Source organism: Capricornis sumatraensis, chromosome 23 (genome assembly GCF_032405125.1).
Source record: "Capricornis sumatraensis isolate serow.1 chromosome 23, serow.2, whole genome shotgun sequence".
NCBI classification, from domain to species: Eukaryota; Metazoa; Chordata; class Mammalia; order Artiodactyla; family Bovidae; genus Capricornis; species Capricornis sumatraensis.
In genome coordinates, this window is record NC_091091.1 from 11,866,427 (window position 1) to 11,882,074 (window position 15,648).

The following is a 15,648-nucleotide window of genomic DNA, read 5'->3' on the forward strand; positions in this document are numbered from 1 at the left end:
ATGTTTTGTGTGTCTTGAGCAGAAGAAAAACAGAAGCCCTTGTTGTAACTCATTTCCCATTTTGTAACATACATTTAGGAGGATCTAAAATCATAAAACTCTCAAGAGTCAGAAATTAAATTTCAAAAAGACCACTGGCTGTCTTCACCAGTTAATATCATCAAAAGACTCAGTATGGCTAGAATTTATGGGAGAAAAACATAGATAAATCAGATTTTATTAAGAGAAAAATAGACAATGATAAAAGCTCAGTTAACACAGAGGGCTTTTAAATTCACTTTGAATAAAAATTTTCTACTCACATAAAATTTTGAAGAAGACACAGTTATCCATTTACCTTAATCTCACCTTAGTAGCCTAAGGAAAATTTCTAAAAACAAAAAGTGTTAAAAAAAAAATATCTGTATCTAAAGAGACAATTAACGAAGGATCAGATCCTTATTCTGATGTCTGTTCAGTGATTTCAAGAAGTCTATCTAGAAATTCTTCAATCTGCACTGGAAACCACAGTTTTGCTTGAGTTATGAGACACAGGAAAAACATGCATATATTTTAAGCCAAAGCTATAAGAACTTTCAAGTATTCCTAATAAGTGTAGTTACCAGAACAAGACCACATGGAAAGTAATTTAACAATATCTGGGTCTTCCCTGGTGGTTCTGATGGTAAAGAGTCTGCCTGCCAATGCAAGGAGACTTAGATTTGATCCCTGGGTCGGGAAGATCCCCTGGAGAAGGGAATAGCAACCCACTCCAGTTTTCTTGCCTGGAGAATTCCATGGACAGAGCCCTGAGGGCTATAGTCCATGGGGTCACAAAGAGTCGGACATGACTGAGTGACTAACAGACACACATCAAAATCACAAATCCACATATCCTCTGACCCAAAAATTCTATTTCTGAAAGTGTCTCTTATAAATAAACTTGCACATAAACAAGGTTATTTACAGCAGCAGTACTTGTTAATAGAAGAGTAGAAATAGTCCAAATGCCACTAAGAGAACACTTGCTAAATAAATCATGACAGTTATACAGTGGAAAACTATGTATTGGTAGAGATGAATGATAAAGTACCTTTTACTGTATGAAAAATACTCAAAACATTAAACAAAAAAATTCAAGAAACAAAAATGTGCATTATATGCCAAATTCTAAATTAAAAGGCAAGCAGGGAAAATAATAATTTATGTTTGTTTCTAAAGAGACATTTTTAGACATAAATTTAAAATAAAGAAATTTTGGAAGGATACATAAAAAAACTGGGGCGGTAAAGAATGAAATAGGAGGGAGGTATTTTACTGTGTAGCTTTTCATTCTCTTCAATTTTTGAACTATGTGACATTATCTACTCAAAAAATTAAGTAATTTTCAAATAGCAAGAGCTATCTAATTAATGTTCAAATCACTCTATTAAATAAAATGCTTCCTTATAACAATGAGATATTTAGCATATTCTCAAACAAACCTGACCTTTGAGTCTTTAAGTGAAAATGAAATTAGATGATTCTTGTCCTTGCTTCTTTAAAAGAAGTGTTTTTATATATCTTGCATCAGTGTAATATGTTGAGTACTTTGATCTAAAAGACAATCCCATTTCAATGTTTTCATGTTAAATCTGAACTTGTGACTGACATAAAAACCAGCCAAATTCCAGCAATGCAATTAAATTTTCAGAACTTTCCTATCTCAACAATGAAAATACCCATACCTTTGTCGGAACGGTTTTTCCTCCCATGGGGAATTCGGTTAAGGCAAAGAATATACCCATCTGCTGTCACAACAAAGTGTTCCTCACTAGGGAATCCCCAGTGAGAGATAATTTCACTCTGTGGAGCAAAGGAGAAGACAAAATGTCAATGACTAAGTTTTATTTAAGTAACCAATCATTACTGAAATTTTAGTCTGCTCAGTCTAGTAGCCAACCTCCATCACAAGAGTAAATCCTCCACTTGTTTACCCCTGCATTCTACTCACAGACGCTTAGTTAAACCTTGGTTTCACCATTCTAACATGTTCTGCACCAAGTGTGCCTTATTTTACCATACCCTTGGGCTTCTTTGGTTCCATCCTGGCTCCCAGGCACAATAAACACTTCTTTCTTTCTTTTCTAAGTATGCCAGTTAATTCTGTAATCTACAATTTTCCTTGTTTCAAGAGGCCCCATCCTGGGAAATGAAGGATCAAAAGTATTCATCTGTTTTTAATCAGTGGACCAATAAATCTACACTAGAATGTCAAGGTAGAGTTGAACAAGATAAAATGATACAGACCCAGAGCAGACCACTATCCTGTACATCTTAAACTAATTCAATGCTATATGTCCATTACATCTCAATAAAACCAGGGGGAAAGATGAAAAGGAATAATGATCAAATTCACATAAGGAAAGATCCATGGGGCAGTTAGGTTCTCTTTCTTCTTTTTTATTGACGGAATGCTCAAACTACTGCACAATTGCACTCATCTCACACACTAGCAAAGTAATGCCCAAAATTCTCCAACCCAGGCTTCAGCAGTACATGAACCACAAACTTCCAGATTTTCAAGCTGGGTTTAGAAAAGGCAGAGGAACCAGAGATCAAAAGCCAACATCCACTGAATCATTGAAAAAGCAAAATAGTTCCAGAAAAGCATCTACTTCTGCTTTATTGACTATGCCAAAGATTTTGACTGTGTGGATCACAATAAACTGTGGAAAATTCTGAAAGAGATGAGAATACCAGACCACTCGACCTGCCTCCTGAGAAATCTGTATGCAGGTCAGGAAGCAACAGTTAGAACTGGACATGGAAAAATAGACTGGTTCCAAGTAGGGAAAGGAGTACATCAAGGCTGTATATTGTCACCCTGCTTATTTAACTTACATGCAGAATACATCATGAGAAACACCAGACTGGAAGAAACACAAGCTGGGATCAAGATTGCCAGGAGAAATATCAATAACCTCAGATATTCAGATGACACCACACTTATGGCAGAAAGTGAAGAAGAACTAAAGAGCCTCTTGATGAAAGTGAAAGAGGAGAGTGAAAAAGTTGGCTTAAAGCTCAACATAAAGAAAACGAAGATCATGGCATCTGGTCCAATCACTTCATGGGAAATAGATAGGGAAACAGTGGAGACAGTGGCTGACTTTATTTTTCTGGGCTCCAAAATCACTGCAGATGGTGATTGCAGCCATGAAATTAAAAGACACTTACTCTTTGGAAGAAAAGTTATGAGAAACTTAGACAGCATATTAAAAAGCAGAGACATTACTTTGCCGACAAAGGTCCAGCTAGTTAAAGCTACGGTTTTTCCAGTAGTCATGTATGGATATGAGGGTTGGACTATAAACAAAGCTGAGTTAATTAAATGGTTTAATGAATTAATGGTTTTGAACTATGGTGTTGGAGAAAACTCTTGAGAATCCCTTGGACTGCAAGGAGATCCAACCAGTCCATCCTAAAGGAAATCAGTCCTGAATATATATTCATTGGAAGGACTGATGCTGAAGCTGAAACTCCAATACTTTGGCCACTTGATGCGGAGAACTGACTCACTGGAAAAGACTCTGATGCTGGGAAAGATTGAAGGTGGGAGAAGGGGACGACAGAGGATGAGATAGTTGGATGGCATCACCGACTCAATGGACATGAGTTTGAGTAAACTCCAGGAGTTGGTGATGGACAGGGAGGCCTGGCATGCTGCGGTTCATGGGGTTGCAAAGAGTCGGACGCGACTGAGCAGCTGAACTGAACTGATAGTTGACGTTTAAATAAGTTTCAAGTATACAACACAGTGATTCATAATTTTTAAAGGTTAAATTCCATTTATAGTCATTATAAAATATTGTCTATAGTCCTTGTGCTGTACAATATATCCTTGAAGCTTCTTTATTTTACACATAGCAGTTTGTACCACTTAATCCATTGGGCAATTGTTAATTAGGAGCTCAGTGGCATACAGCTAACTCAGTTATCCAGAAAACAAAGTAAATAAGTGCTCATGATTCTCTCTACCACAAATACTTGAAAGGATTTAAGTTTATTATTCTTACAGAAAAAAATTAAAAAGGAAAAATGCTTTTAATTTTAAAAAAACCTTAAAAAGAAAAAATCAGGAACAAGAGATAAAATGTAACCTTAAGACCCTGATAACAGGTTGCACTCTCTTGACTGACTATAAATTTATCAAAATCTGCAAAGCTGCCTGATTCTTCAGTTGTGTCACTGGTTTAAACCTGCTGTTTTCTGTAGCAATCTACACTTTTCTGATATTTTATGCCTAAATAAAGTATCTCCAGATTTAATTGTTTGCTTAAGATTAATAACTTTGAAATGTTTCCATTACTTGAGGGATTATATTTTTGCTTATTTATTCTAACAAAATTGTTTTCAGATACTTTGATTTTTGTATTGAACTGATTTTTGTATGAACACTGGCAATCTGTTCTTGTTCAACACAGTCAGTATTAACATTCTTCGGAAGTTTTAACACTTTTTCATTGTTGTTTAAACAAATTCAGTGAGATTTTAAAATGAAATGAATGTCTAAAAATATCACTTACCTTATTAAGAAGTATATCATTTCATCAGTAAAAAGAGGTTTGTAAAATACACATTACCTAGTGGGTAAAGTCCAGCTAACTGAACTGGAGATTCAGAGAACAAGCAAAACATAATGAGAATAAAGAGAACGGAGTTTGTAGCTTCATGTAGCTATGTAACTGGATTTCAGAAAATAACATTAATCACAGATGCGTTTCAAGAAGCAGATGCCTTTAAGAAACTTACCACATTCATATTTGTTTCAGGATCCACAGGTGTCTGCTTCCATCCAGATGCCTGGGAAGGCAAGGTCCCAAGGACCAAACAGACCAGCAAACCCCAGAGCCACATTTTCATCCTGTATAAAACAGTCTGTTGTTATTTGCCTACACCAATTTTACTACACAAAATTACATTGGTAAATAATGCTCCCATACAAGGTTCTGAACCAGTTTACGTCAGTGAAAAGTTAGGCAAAGGACAAATACGGAACAAATGACTCAAGCCACACCTCAAAGAAAAAATTCAGGAATTCTTTTTAACTGGAAACCTCCCACCCACCACCCTCAGTTAATTTGTGACACATGGATCCCAGAACACCCACCCACCTCCTTACCACAAAGTTGAACGCAGTGTTCCTGGAGCAAGAGCGGAAGAGAGGACTCAGAAGAGAATATGTTGAGAAAAGGGAAGATCCCCAAAATTCCAGAGCCTGTTAACCTTCCACCTTCTCCTCTCTAACTGTGATTTAAATGTTCTGAAGTTCAGCTGATATGAACTCCTATTCTTGCTAGTTATTCACTTCCCTTCTTGCACAAAGTTATACGTTAGGATTAGAATTTGTCACCCAAGGGGAAAAAGTGAAGTGAAAAAAGTAAGAGAGCTTGCAGAAGAAATAGAAGGAAAGAAGACTGCCCCTCTCTGCTTCTGAGACCCTCTCCAGGCATCAACATGGACCATATAGTTCTAACAGTGACGGCACAAAATCAGAGCGCAGCAAAGACTTTGCGGATGGATATCAAAGGAAAAATGAAGTGACTCTTCCAAGGACACGCCGATGATTAGAGGCAAAAGTGGGACTACAGCCCCAGCGTCCCACATATTTTAAAATAAATATAGTCCCTTAAACACATGAATGACGGCAGACGAATGGACAAGGAAGTTGTGGCACATATACACAATGGAATATTACTCAGCTATAAAAAGGAACACATCTGAGTCAGTTTTAATCAGGTGAATGAAACTGGAGCCTATTATTCAGACTCAGAAAGAGAAACACCAATACTGTATATTAACGCATAAATATGGAATTTAGAAAGACGGTACCAGTGACCCTAAATGCAAGACAGAAGGACACACAGATGTAAAGAACAGACTTTTAGACTATGTGGGAGAAGGAGAGGGTGGGATGATTTGAGAGAATAACATAGAAACATGTGTATTACCATATGAAAGACCTGTGCAAGTTTGATGCATGAAGCGGGGCAATCAAAGCCAGTGCTCTGGGACAACCCAGAGGGATGGGGTAGGGAGGAAGGTGGGAGGGGGGATTCATGACGGGGGGGACACACGTGTACCTGTGGCTGATTCATGTCATGTATGGCAAAAATCATCACAATATTGTAACGCAATTATCCTCCAACTAAAATAAATAAATTTTTAAAAAATATATGGATGAGTGTATCCCAATACAAAGACTTGTATAAAAAATGTTCGTAACAGCTCTATGGGCAATAGCCAAACACGAGAAACACCCAAACGCCCTGAATGGGTGAATGGATCAATATATGATGATATACACATACTACAGCAATAAAAAGGAATGCACATAAATAACACGGATGAGTCTCAAAATAATGATGGTGAGTGAAAGACCATTGTCCCAAGCGCATGATGCCTGCAGTCGCTCAGTCGTGTCCAACTCTTTGCGGCCCCATGGACTAGAGCCCGTCAGGCTTCTCTGCCCATGGAATTTTCCAGGCAAGAATACTGGAGTGGTTTGCCATTTCCTACTTCAGGGGATCTTTCTGACCCAGGGATTGAACCTGCATCTCTTGCGTCTCCTGCATTGGCAGGTGGATTCTTTACAAAGCCAGATCAAATAAATACATATGATTTCATTTTTATAAAACTCTAGAAAATGCAACCTAATCTCTATTCAGAAAGCAGATAAATGGCTGCCTGGGGAAATGAAGGGCAGGAAGTAAGCACTGCAAAGGGATACCCAATGCACAAGGAATCCTTTAGGGGTAATGGACAGGTTAATGACATTGAACAATCATAGTTTCACGTGTATAAACACATCAAAATGCATAAAATGTACATTCTAAACATGTCCTGCTAGTATTGTATGTCAGTAATTCAACAGAGCTGTTTTTAAGATGGGCTTGAACCCAGTATTCCACAAGTCTTAAGAAATTGGTTCTCAGATGATGGCCAAAGTGAACTAGCTCCCTTCTGCTGATGCATCTCCTGCTGGTGATGGAGTGATTTCTCCCAGCAGTGGTGAACCTGCAATTTCTAGACAGGAACGGATATTATCTTGAATCTGTACAGGCAAAGTCACAAGTTTGCATTTTTTCATGGTGGTTAGGAAGGGCTGTACAGTTCAGGTCTTTATCATAAATACAACCTTCCCAACCCCCATTATTACTACAGAATACCAAGCAGATTGAAAAAGAAAAGTAAAAGTTTGTAACCACAGTTTCAAATAGTAACACCTCCAGTGGCAGCTGCTTTTCCACTCAGTACCAATGCTCCCAGATCTGGGGCAGCTGTCCGCAAAGAAAGCTCCAGAAAGATAATATCTGAAGCTACTCAACTAGAAAAATCATCCAACTGATTTTTCCCTCCAACAAAACACTGGACAGTATCTCAACAAATGAGTCAAGTAACTGTCACAGGATGATGACTAAGAAGATCAAGGAGAAAAAGCCTCCTCCAAGATGGATTCAGTAGGCTCTGCAACTTTATCTCAATTCTTTTGGTATTGTTAACAGCCCAACTAAGTACTTGTCTGTCTTCATTTTACACCAGCCTGAGGGCAGAGCCAGTCTCTGGGTCAACTCTGAACCCCCAGGACCCAGCAAAGGGTGGACACACAACAGATTCTGAAAAACAGGATTGGGGCAGTCCAGAGTTCAGTAGCTGAAGAAAAGATAAGCTCCAAAGCAGCTTGTTATTCAGCTAACAATAACAACACTAGTAACTGTGACTCCCATTTAAGCTCTGCTATGCTCCAGATTTCTCAGGCAGCGCTTCGGTCCTACTCTGTTCATTACGCCTCCTACAACTCTCTGCAGTACCGTTAAATCCTTCTTCCAGGAAACTGAGGCTCACCCAGGTTTATTACTGAAAGCAAAATGTCCAGTGGTTAAATAGTATCGCCGGGATATTCACCAGGACAGGTATCAAGCCGTTCCTTGACCATGCCTTTGGCTAAAAAGTAGGCGAGGTTTGGGGGGCTGCCTGGCGGAGCTAATACGAGCAAAGGACGAGGAAGAAGTAGGGGAACTGGGAATCAGAAATCCCGGGTGTCGCCGCAGCCCAGGCAAGGACGGGCAGCTTCAAGAGAGCCCTCAACTCCCGGGTGCCCTCGGGTGGTCCGGGAACCAGCGCAGAGGGGTCCTGCAGAGGATCACAGGCGGTGTGAAGGGGCACCCGGGAGGGTGCGGGGCCCTCGGAGCCCGCGGAGGAAGGCCGATGCTGCGGAACCCTCACCTAACAGTGCAGCAGGGCCGGCACTCACCTGCAGCCGTCCTCCCGGGCCGCTGTCGAGAGCCGCAGTGCCTGCTCGAGTGGCTGGGGCGGCCGAGGGCAACCTGGGGCGGGCGGAGCCTCGCTGGACCCGGGGCCCGCGCCCGCGCCCGCCCCCGCGCTAGGCTCTGGCAACCTAGAGCTCCCAATCAGATCAGCCTGTCGCGGGAAGTGCAGCGTAGACTCCGCTTCCGAGCGGGCTCTCGGCTCCCGCGGAGCATGCGCCACGGGCGCGCTCGAGCGCTGCGGCGTCCCGCAGCCGACTACCGCGCCGAGCGGATCCCCAGCTCCATCCGCAGGCCGCGCCGCCCGGGGCTCGTAGGCTACGTGGGCTCCACCGCAGGAGCTCCTGCAGAGCCGCTAAGCTCCGCGCCTGGCACAGAGAACGTGGGCTCTGTAGATGTAATTATATGCTACTTATGAATCCCTCAGCGATGTGCCTGAGGCAGGGCAATCTTGCTGTACATTTTATTTTTATTACTAAAATGCCTGGCATTAAGTGGGTAGAGTGTTTGCCTGTAGTGCGGGAGGACCGTGTTCGATCCCTGGCTTGGGAAGATCCCCTGGAGAAGGAAATGGCAACCCACTCCAGTATTCTTGCCTGGAGAATTCCATGGACAGCCCCCTGGGGGGCTACAGTCCATGGGGTCACGAAGAGTTGGACACGACTGAGTGACTAACACTTTAACTTTTGAAGATACTAGGGGTATAGCACCCAAACAAGAGCCTTCTTCTCTTGCTTACATTCTAATGGGAAGAGACATCATGAATAAATATAAAAACCAAGTAGTGAAAAGTGCCATGATGAACAAAGGGATAATGAAGGTGGGTGCTATGTTTAAAGTAATTAGGAAAGGACCCTCTGATGACACTCGGAGCACAAACAAAAAGAAGGTGATTTCGAACCATGTGGATACTGGGAAGGAGCATTCTGAGATGAGGGGATAGCACGTGCAAAGGTCCTGAGGCAGGAATATTCTTAGTGGTGTCTGCTGCTGCTGCTAAGTCACTTCAGTCGTGTCCGACTCTGTGCGACCCCACAGACGGCAGCCCACCAGGCTCCCCTGTCCCTGGGATTCTCCAGGCAAGAACACTGTAGTGGGTTGCCATTTCCTTCTCCAATACATGAAAGTAAAAGTGAAAGTGAAGTCGCTCAGTCGTGTCCGACTCTTAGTGACCCCATGGACTGCAGCCTACCAGGCTCCTCCGTCCATGGGATTTTCCAGGCAAGAGTACTGGAGTGGGTTGCCTTGCCTTCCAGTGGTGTCTAATAAGCAGAATTTGGTCAGTGTGGCTGGAACAGAAAGTGGGAGGTGGAGAGTGGTAGATCATGGTGTCCTAGAGGAAACTGGGGGCCTTGGTACCAATTGGAATGACTCTGTTACTTCTTACCAAGAAGAGAAGCCACTGGAAGGTGTTAAAAGCAACATAACTTTGTTGGCCATATCGTTTGTAACTATTGCCACCTGTTCCATAGATTGTCCTTTTGTCAGTGATGTCCTTTGCTGTGCAAAAGATTTTAAGTTTAATTAGGTCCCATTTTTAAGTCTGAATTTGGCAATAAGGAGCTGATGATCTGAGCCACAGTCGGCTCCCAGTCTTGTTTTTGCTGACTGTATAGAGCTTCTCCATCTTTGGCTGCAAAGAATTTACTCAGTCTGATTTCGGTGTTGACCATCTGGTGATGTCCATGTGTAGAGTCTCCTCTTGTGTTGCTGGAAGAGGGTGTTTGCTATGACCAGTGCGTTCTCTTGGCAAAACTCTATTAGCCTTTGTCCTGCTTCATTCCGTATCCCAAGGCCAAATTTGCCTGTTACTCCAGGTGTTTCTTGACTTCCTACTTTTGCATTCCAGTCCCCTATAATGAAAAGGACATCTCTTTTGGGTGTTAGTTCTAAAAGGTCTTGTAGGTCTTCATAGAACTGTTCAACTTCAGCTTCTTCAGCATTACTGGTTGGGGCATAGATTTGGATTACTGTGATATTGAATAGGTTGCCTTGGAAATGAACAGAGATCATTCTGTCGTTTTTGAGATTGCATCCAAGTACTGCATTTTCAGACTCTTTTGTTGACCATAATGGCTACTCCATTTCTTCTAAAGGATTCCTGCATGCAGTAGTAGATATAATGGTCATCTGAGTTAAATTCACCCATTCCAGTCCATTTTAGTTCGCTGATTCCTACAATGTCGACGTTCACTCTTGCCATCTCCTGTTTGACCACTTCCAATTTGCCTTGATTCATGGACCTAACATTCCAGGTTCCTATGCAATATTGCTCTTTACAGCATCAGACCTTGCTTCTACCACCAGTCACATCCACAGCTCGGTATTGTTTTTGCTTTGGCTCCATCCCTTCATTCTTTCTGGAATTATTTCTCCAGCGATCTCCAGTAGCATATTGGCCCCCTACGAACCTGGGGAGTTCCTCTTTCAGTATCCTATCATTTTGCCTTTTCATACTGTTCATGGGGTTCTCAAGGCAAGAATATTGAAGTGGTTTGCCATTCCCTTCTCCAGTGGACCACGTTCTGTCAGACCTCTCCTCCATAACCCGCCCGTCTTGGGTGGCCCCAGGGGCATGGCTTAGTTTCATTGAGTTAGACCAGGCTGTGGTCCCTGTGATCAGATTGGCTAGTTTTCTGTCATTATGGTTTCAGTGTGTCTGCCCCCTGATGCCCTTGAAACACCCACTGTCTTACTTGGGTTTCTCTTACCTTGGACCTGGGGTATCTCTTCATGGCTGCTCCAGCAAAGCACAGCTGCTGCTCCTTAACTTGGACGGGGGTATCTCCTCACTGCTGCCCTTCCTGAGCTTGAACGTGGAGTAGCTCCTCTAGGCTCTCCTGTCCCTGCGCAGCCACCGCTCCTTGGACGTAGGGTAGCTCCTCCTGGCCACCGCCCCTGGCCTTGGGCAGGGGTAGCTCCTCTCGGCCACTGAAGAAAGTAGGGAAAACCACTAGACCATTCAGGTATGACCTAAATCAAATCCCTTATGATTATTCAGTGGAAGTGAGAAATAGATTTAAGGGACTAGATCTGATAGATAGAGTGCCGGATGAACTATGGACTGAGGTTCGTGACATTGTACAGGAGACAGGGATCAAGACCATCCCCATGGAGAAGAAATGCAAAAAAGCAAAATGGCTGTCTGGGGAGATCTTACAAATAGCTGTGAAAAGAAGAGAAGCGAAAAGCAAAGGAGAAAAGGAAAGATATAAGCATATGAATGCAGAGTTCCAAAGAATAGCAAGAAGAGATAAGAAAACCTTTCTCAGTGATCAATGCAAAGAAATAGAGGAAAACAACAGAATAGGAAAGACTAGAGATCTCTTCAAGAAAATTAGAGATACCAAGGGAACATTTCATGCAAAGATGGCCTCGATAAAGGACAGAAATGGTAGGGACCTAACAGAAGCAGAAGATATTAAGAAGAGGTGGCAAGAATACACAGAAGAACTGTTATACAAAAAAGATCTTCACAACCAAGATAATCACGATGGTGTGATCACTCACCTAGAGCCAGACATCCTGGAATGTGAAGTCAAGTGGGCCTTAGAAAGCATCACTACGAACAAAGCTAGTGGAGGTGATGGCATTCCAGTGGAGCTATTTCAAATCCTGAAGATGATGCTGTGAAAGTGCTGCACTCAATATGCCAGCAAATTTGGAAAACTCAGCAGTGGCCACGGGACTGGAAAAGGTCAGTTTCCATTCCAGTCCCAAAGAAAGACAATGCCAAAGAATGCTCAAACTACTGCACAGTTGCACTCATCTCACACGCTTGTAAAGAAATGTTCAAAATTCTCCAAGCCAGGCTTCAGCAATATGTGAACCGCGAACTTCCAGATGTTCAAGCTGGTTTTAGAAAAGGCAGAGGAACCAGAGATCAACTAGCCAACATCTGCTGGATCATGGAAAAAGCAAGAGAGTTCCAGAAAAACATCTATGTCTGCTTTATTGACTATGCCAAAGCCTTTGACTGTGTGGATCACAAGAAACTGTGGAAAATTCTGAAAGAGATGGGAATACCAGACCACCTCACCTGCCTCTTGAGAAACCTATGTGCAGGTCAGGAAGCAACAGTTAGAACTGGACATGGAACACAGGGTTCCAAATAGGAAAAGGAGTACATCAAGGCTGTATATTGTCACCCTGCTTATTTAACTTACATGCAGAGTACATCATGAGAAACGCTGGGCTGGAAGATGCACAAGCTGGGATCAAGATTGCTGGGAGAAATATCAATAACCTCAGATATGCAGATGACACCACCCTTATGGCAGAAAGTGAAAAAGAACTAAAGAGCCTCTTGATGAAAGTGAAAGAGGAGAGTGAAAAAGTTGGCTTAAAGCTCAACATTCAGAAAATGAAGATCATGGCATCTGGTCCCATCACTTCATGGGAAATAGATGGGGAAACAGTGGAAACAGTGTCAGACTTTATTTTTTGGGGCTCCACAATCACTTCAGATGGTGACTGCAGCAATGAAATTAAAAGATGCTTATTCCTTGGAAGAAAAATTATGACCAACCTAGATAGCATATTAAAAAGCAGAGACATTATTTTGCCAACAAAGGTCCATCTAATCAAGGCTGTGGTTTTTCCAGTGGTCATGTATGAATGTGAGAGTTGGACTGTGAAGAAAGCTGAGCCGCGAAGAACTGATGCTTTTGAACTGTGGTGTTGGAGAAGACTCTTGAGAGTCCCTTGGACTGCAAGGAGATCCACCCAGTCCATTCTAAAGGAGATCAGTCTTGAGTGTTCTTTGGAAGGAATGATGCTAAAGCTGAAACTCCAGTACTTTGGCCACCTCATGCAAAGATTTGACTCATTGGAAAAGACTGTGATGCTGGGAGGGATTGGGGGCAGGAGTTAAAGGGGACGACAGAGGATGAGATGGCTGGATGGCATCACCAACTCGATGGACATGAGTTTGAGTGAACTCCAGGAGATGGTGACAGACAGGGAGGCCTGGCATACTGCAATTCATGGGGTCACAAAGAGTCGGACACGATTGAGTGACTGAACTGAACTGAACTGAGGTCCCATTTTTAAGTTTTTGTTTCCTTTGCTTCAGGAGACAGATCATATATTTATAAATATAATTATAATGTTATATATATTGTATATATATTGCTGTGATTTTATGTCAAAGAATCTTCTGCCTATATTCTCTTCTAGAAGTTTATAGTTTCAGTTCTTACATTTAGGTCTTTAAACCACTTTGGGTTTATTTTTGTATATGATATGAAGGAAATGTCCTAATCTCATTCTTTTGCCTGTAACTGTTCAGTGTTCTCAGCACCACATGTTGAAGAAACTGTCTCTTATCCATTTTATGTTCTTGCTTTCTTTGGCATACATAAATTGGCCATAGATGTGTGGGTTTATTTCTGGTCTCCCTATTCCATTTCCTCTTAATAGTTTAACTCTTAAGCAGGCCATTTTTCACTTTATCACAGAGAAGGGGATGGTCGAGTCAAGCTGAAGGAAATAGGGAGTTTGCCCTGTCAATATCAGAGCAGCGAAACATACCAGGTAGAGATTCAGAGTATGGCAGGGATGTGGGTAAGGATGGGGGAGGCCATCATTTATGTATGTGAAGTGACAGTTGCTCAGTCTTGTCTGACTCTTTGTGACCCCATGGACTATACAGTCCATGGAATTCTCCAGGCCAGATTACTGGAGTGGGTAGCCTTTCCCTTCTCCAGGGGAATCTTCCCCACCCAGGATCGAACCCAGGTCTCCCACATTGCAGGCAGATTCTTTACCAGCTGAGCCACAAGGGAAGCCCAAGAACATTGGAGTGAGTAGCCTATTCCTTCTCCAGGGTCTCCTGCATTGCAGGCAGATTCTTTACCAGCTGATCTATGAGGGAAGATTGTATACAGCCTTGACATACTCCTTTCCCAATTCGGAAACAGTCTGTTGTTCCATGTCCAGTTCTAACTGTTGCTTCTTGACATGCATAAAGATTTCTCAGGAGGCAGGTAAGGTGGTCTGGTGGTCCCATCTCTTGAAGGTTGATTCCCATTTCTGCAAAGAACTGATTCATTGGAAAAAGACCCTGATGCTGGGAAGGATTGAAGGCAGGAGGAGACGGGGATGACAAAGGATGGCATCACTGACTTGATGGAAATGAGTTGAGCAAGCCTCCGGGAGTTGGTGATGAACAGGGAAGCCTTATGTATGTATGGTCACATAAATCCTTGTGAGAACTTTGGCTTTTATGAATTTGGAAACGTTCTTGTTGTTTTAATATTGGTTATTATTGAGTTTGCAGTTGTTCTATAAAACACTAACAAGTATATTTTTAAGCAATGAAATTGTGCTGATGTCTTTAACAATTTGTCTGCAGCTTCTTCAATACCCCCTGTCTCAGTATAATCCACAAATTTCTGTTGGAGTTCTGTAACATATTATCATTTCTAAAATGATTCATGGTTCAAAGCAAAAACCAGACAAATGAAAAAAAGACAATATTAAAGTCGAGGGACAGTAGGCAATTACATTTTTTTGTCTGTACCATTCATTTCATTATAGAGAAAGAACCTTCCAAACAAGAGAAGAACCAGGCTAAATCCCTGGGATCTTTAGGAGAAAAGGAGGGAAATGGAGCAGACTGAGACCTGAATAAAGGCTAGAGTGGTCAGCAGTCCTGGATTCTTCCACAAGATCCTGGTTAACGGTAAATCCTGGGAATATGGAAATCAGTGTCAATTCTAAGTGCCAGTCAGTTCCAGACAAGCCAGTCTCACAATCACACTCATGAAATTTGTCTTTTCAAGTATTACAGAATTTATTTGCATTTTATAGAAAGCACAGATCTGAATATAGTTAAGGAACCAACTACAGACAGAACCAGCAGATGCAGCATTAGCTTTAAGAGATGCTCTGATGGCTTTTTCCCTATTTGTGTAAGTGACTTTCTAGAATCTCTTACTCTCCACCTCCTCCTCCAACCCTTTCCTGTGTAAGTCAGAACTCAGCTGTTAGAGCAGAGAATGAAAGGCTGTGTCCTTGCCTCAAATTTCGAAGAAAAAAAAGAAAAAAATATATATATAGAGAGAGAGAGAGAGAGGGAGAGAGAGATAAAACTTTTGTATATTATCACCATCAATCATGTTGGGTACAAAAGAAAAAGGCAGATGCCTCAAGGGAGTGGAAGAGTGACCAGGTCATGACTTGTGGTGTTTGGCTATTGACTTCTCATAAGTTGCAAGTCCTCGGACGTCTGGTCTGCTCAGAGTTGTAAGAGTTCAGTAGTTAATGAGAAAGGCCTCAGCATTAGAGGACTGAGAAAGCAGGGAAGGAACTGTGTTATTATAGCTTTATGTTATCTTGAGTAGAAGATAAGTCCATA

The 15,648-nt window shown here is 42.0% G+C and overlaps 1 protein-coding gene across 1 annotated transcript in view; it reads right to left on the reverse strand.

The window, feature by feature from the left end:
• Positions 1-8,363, reverse strand: part of LIPA (lipase A, lysosomal acid type) — a 43,142-nt gene extending 34,779 nt beyond the window's left edge. Inside the window, exons 1-3 of the mRNA XM_068961760.1 lie at positions 8,276-8,363; positions 4,774-4,885; positions 1,707-1,824 (exon numbers count right to left, since the gene is read on the reverse strand). Coding sequence (XP_068817861.1) covers positions 1,707-1,824; positions 4,774-4,884 — 229 coding nt within the window. The 5' untranslated portion in view covers position 4,885; positions 8,276-8,363. The remainder of the gene's footprint in view (positions 1-1,706; positions 1,825-4,773; positions 4,886-8,275) is intronic.
• Positions 8,364-15,648: the final 7,285 nt, after the last annotated feature.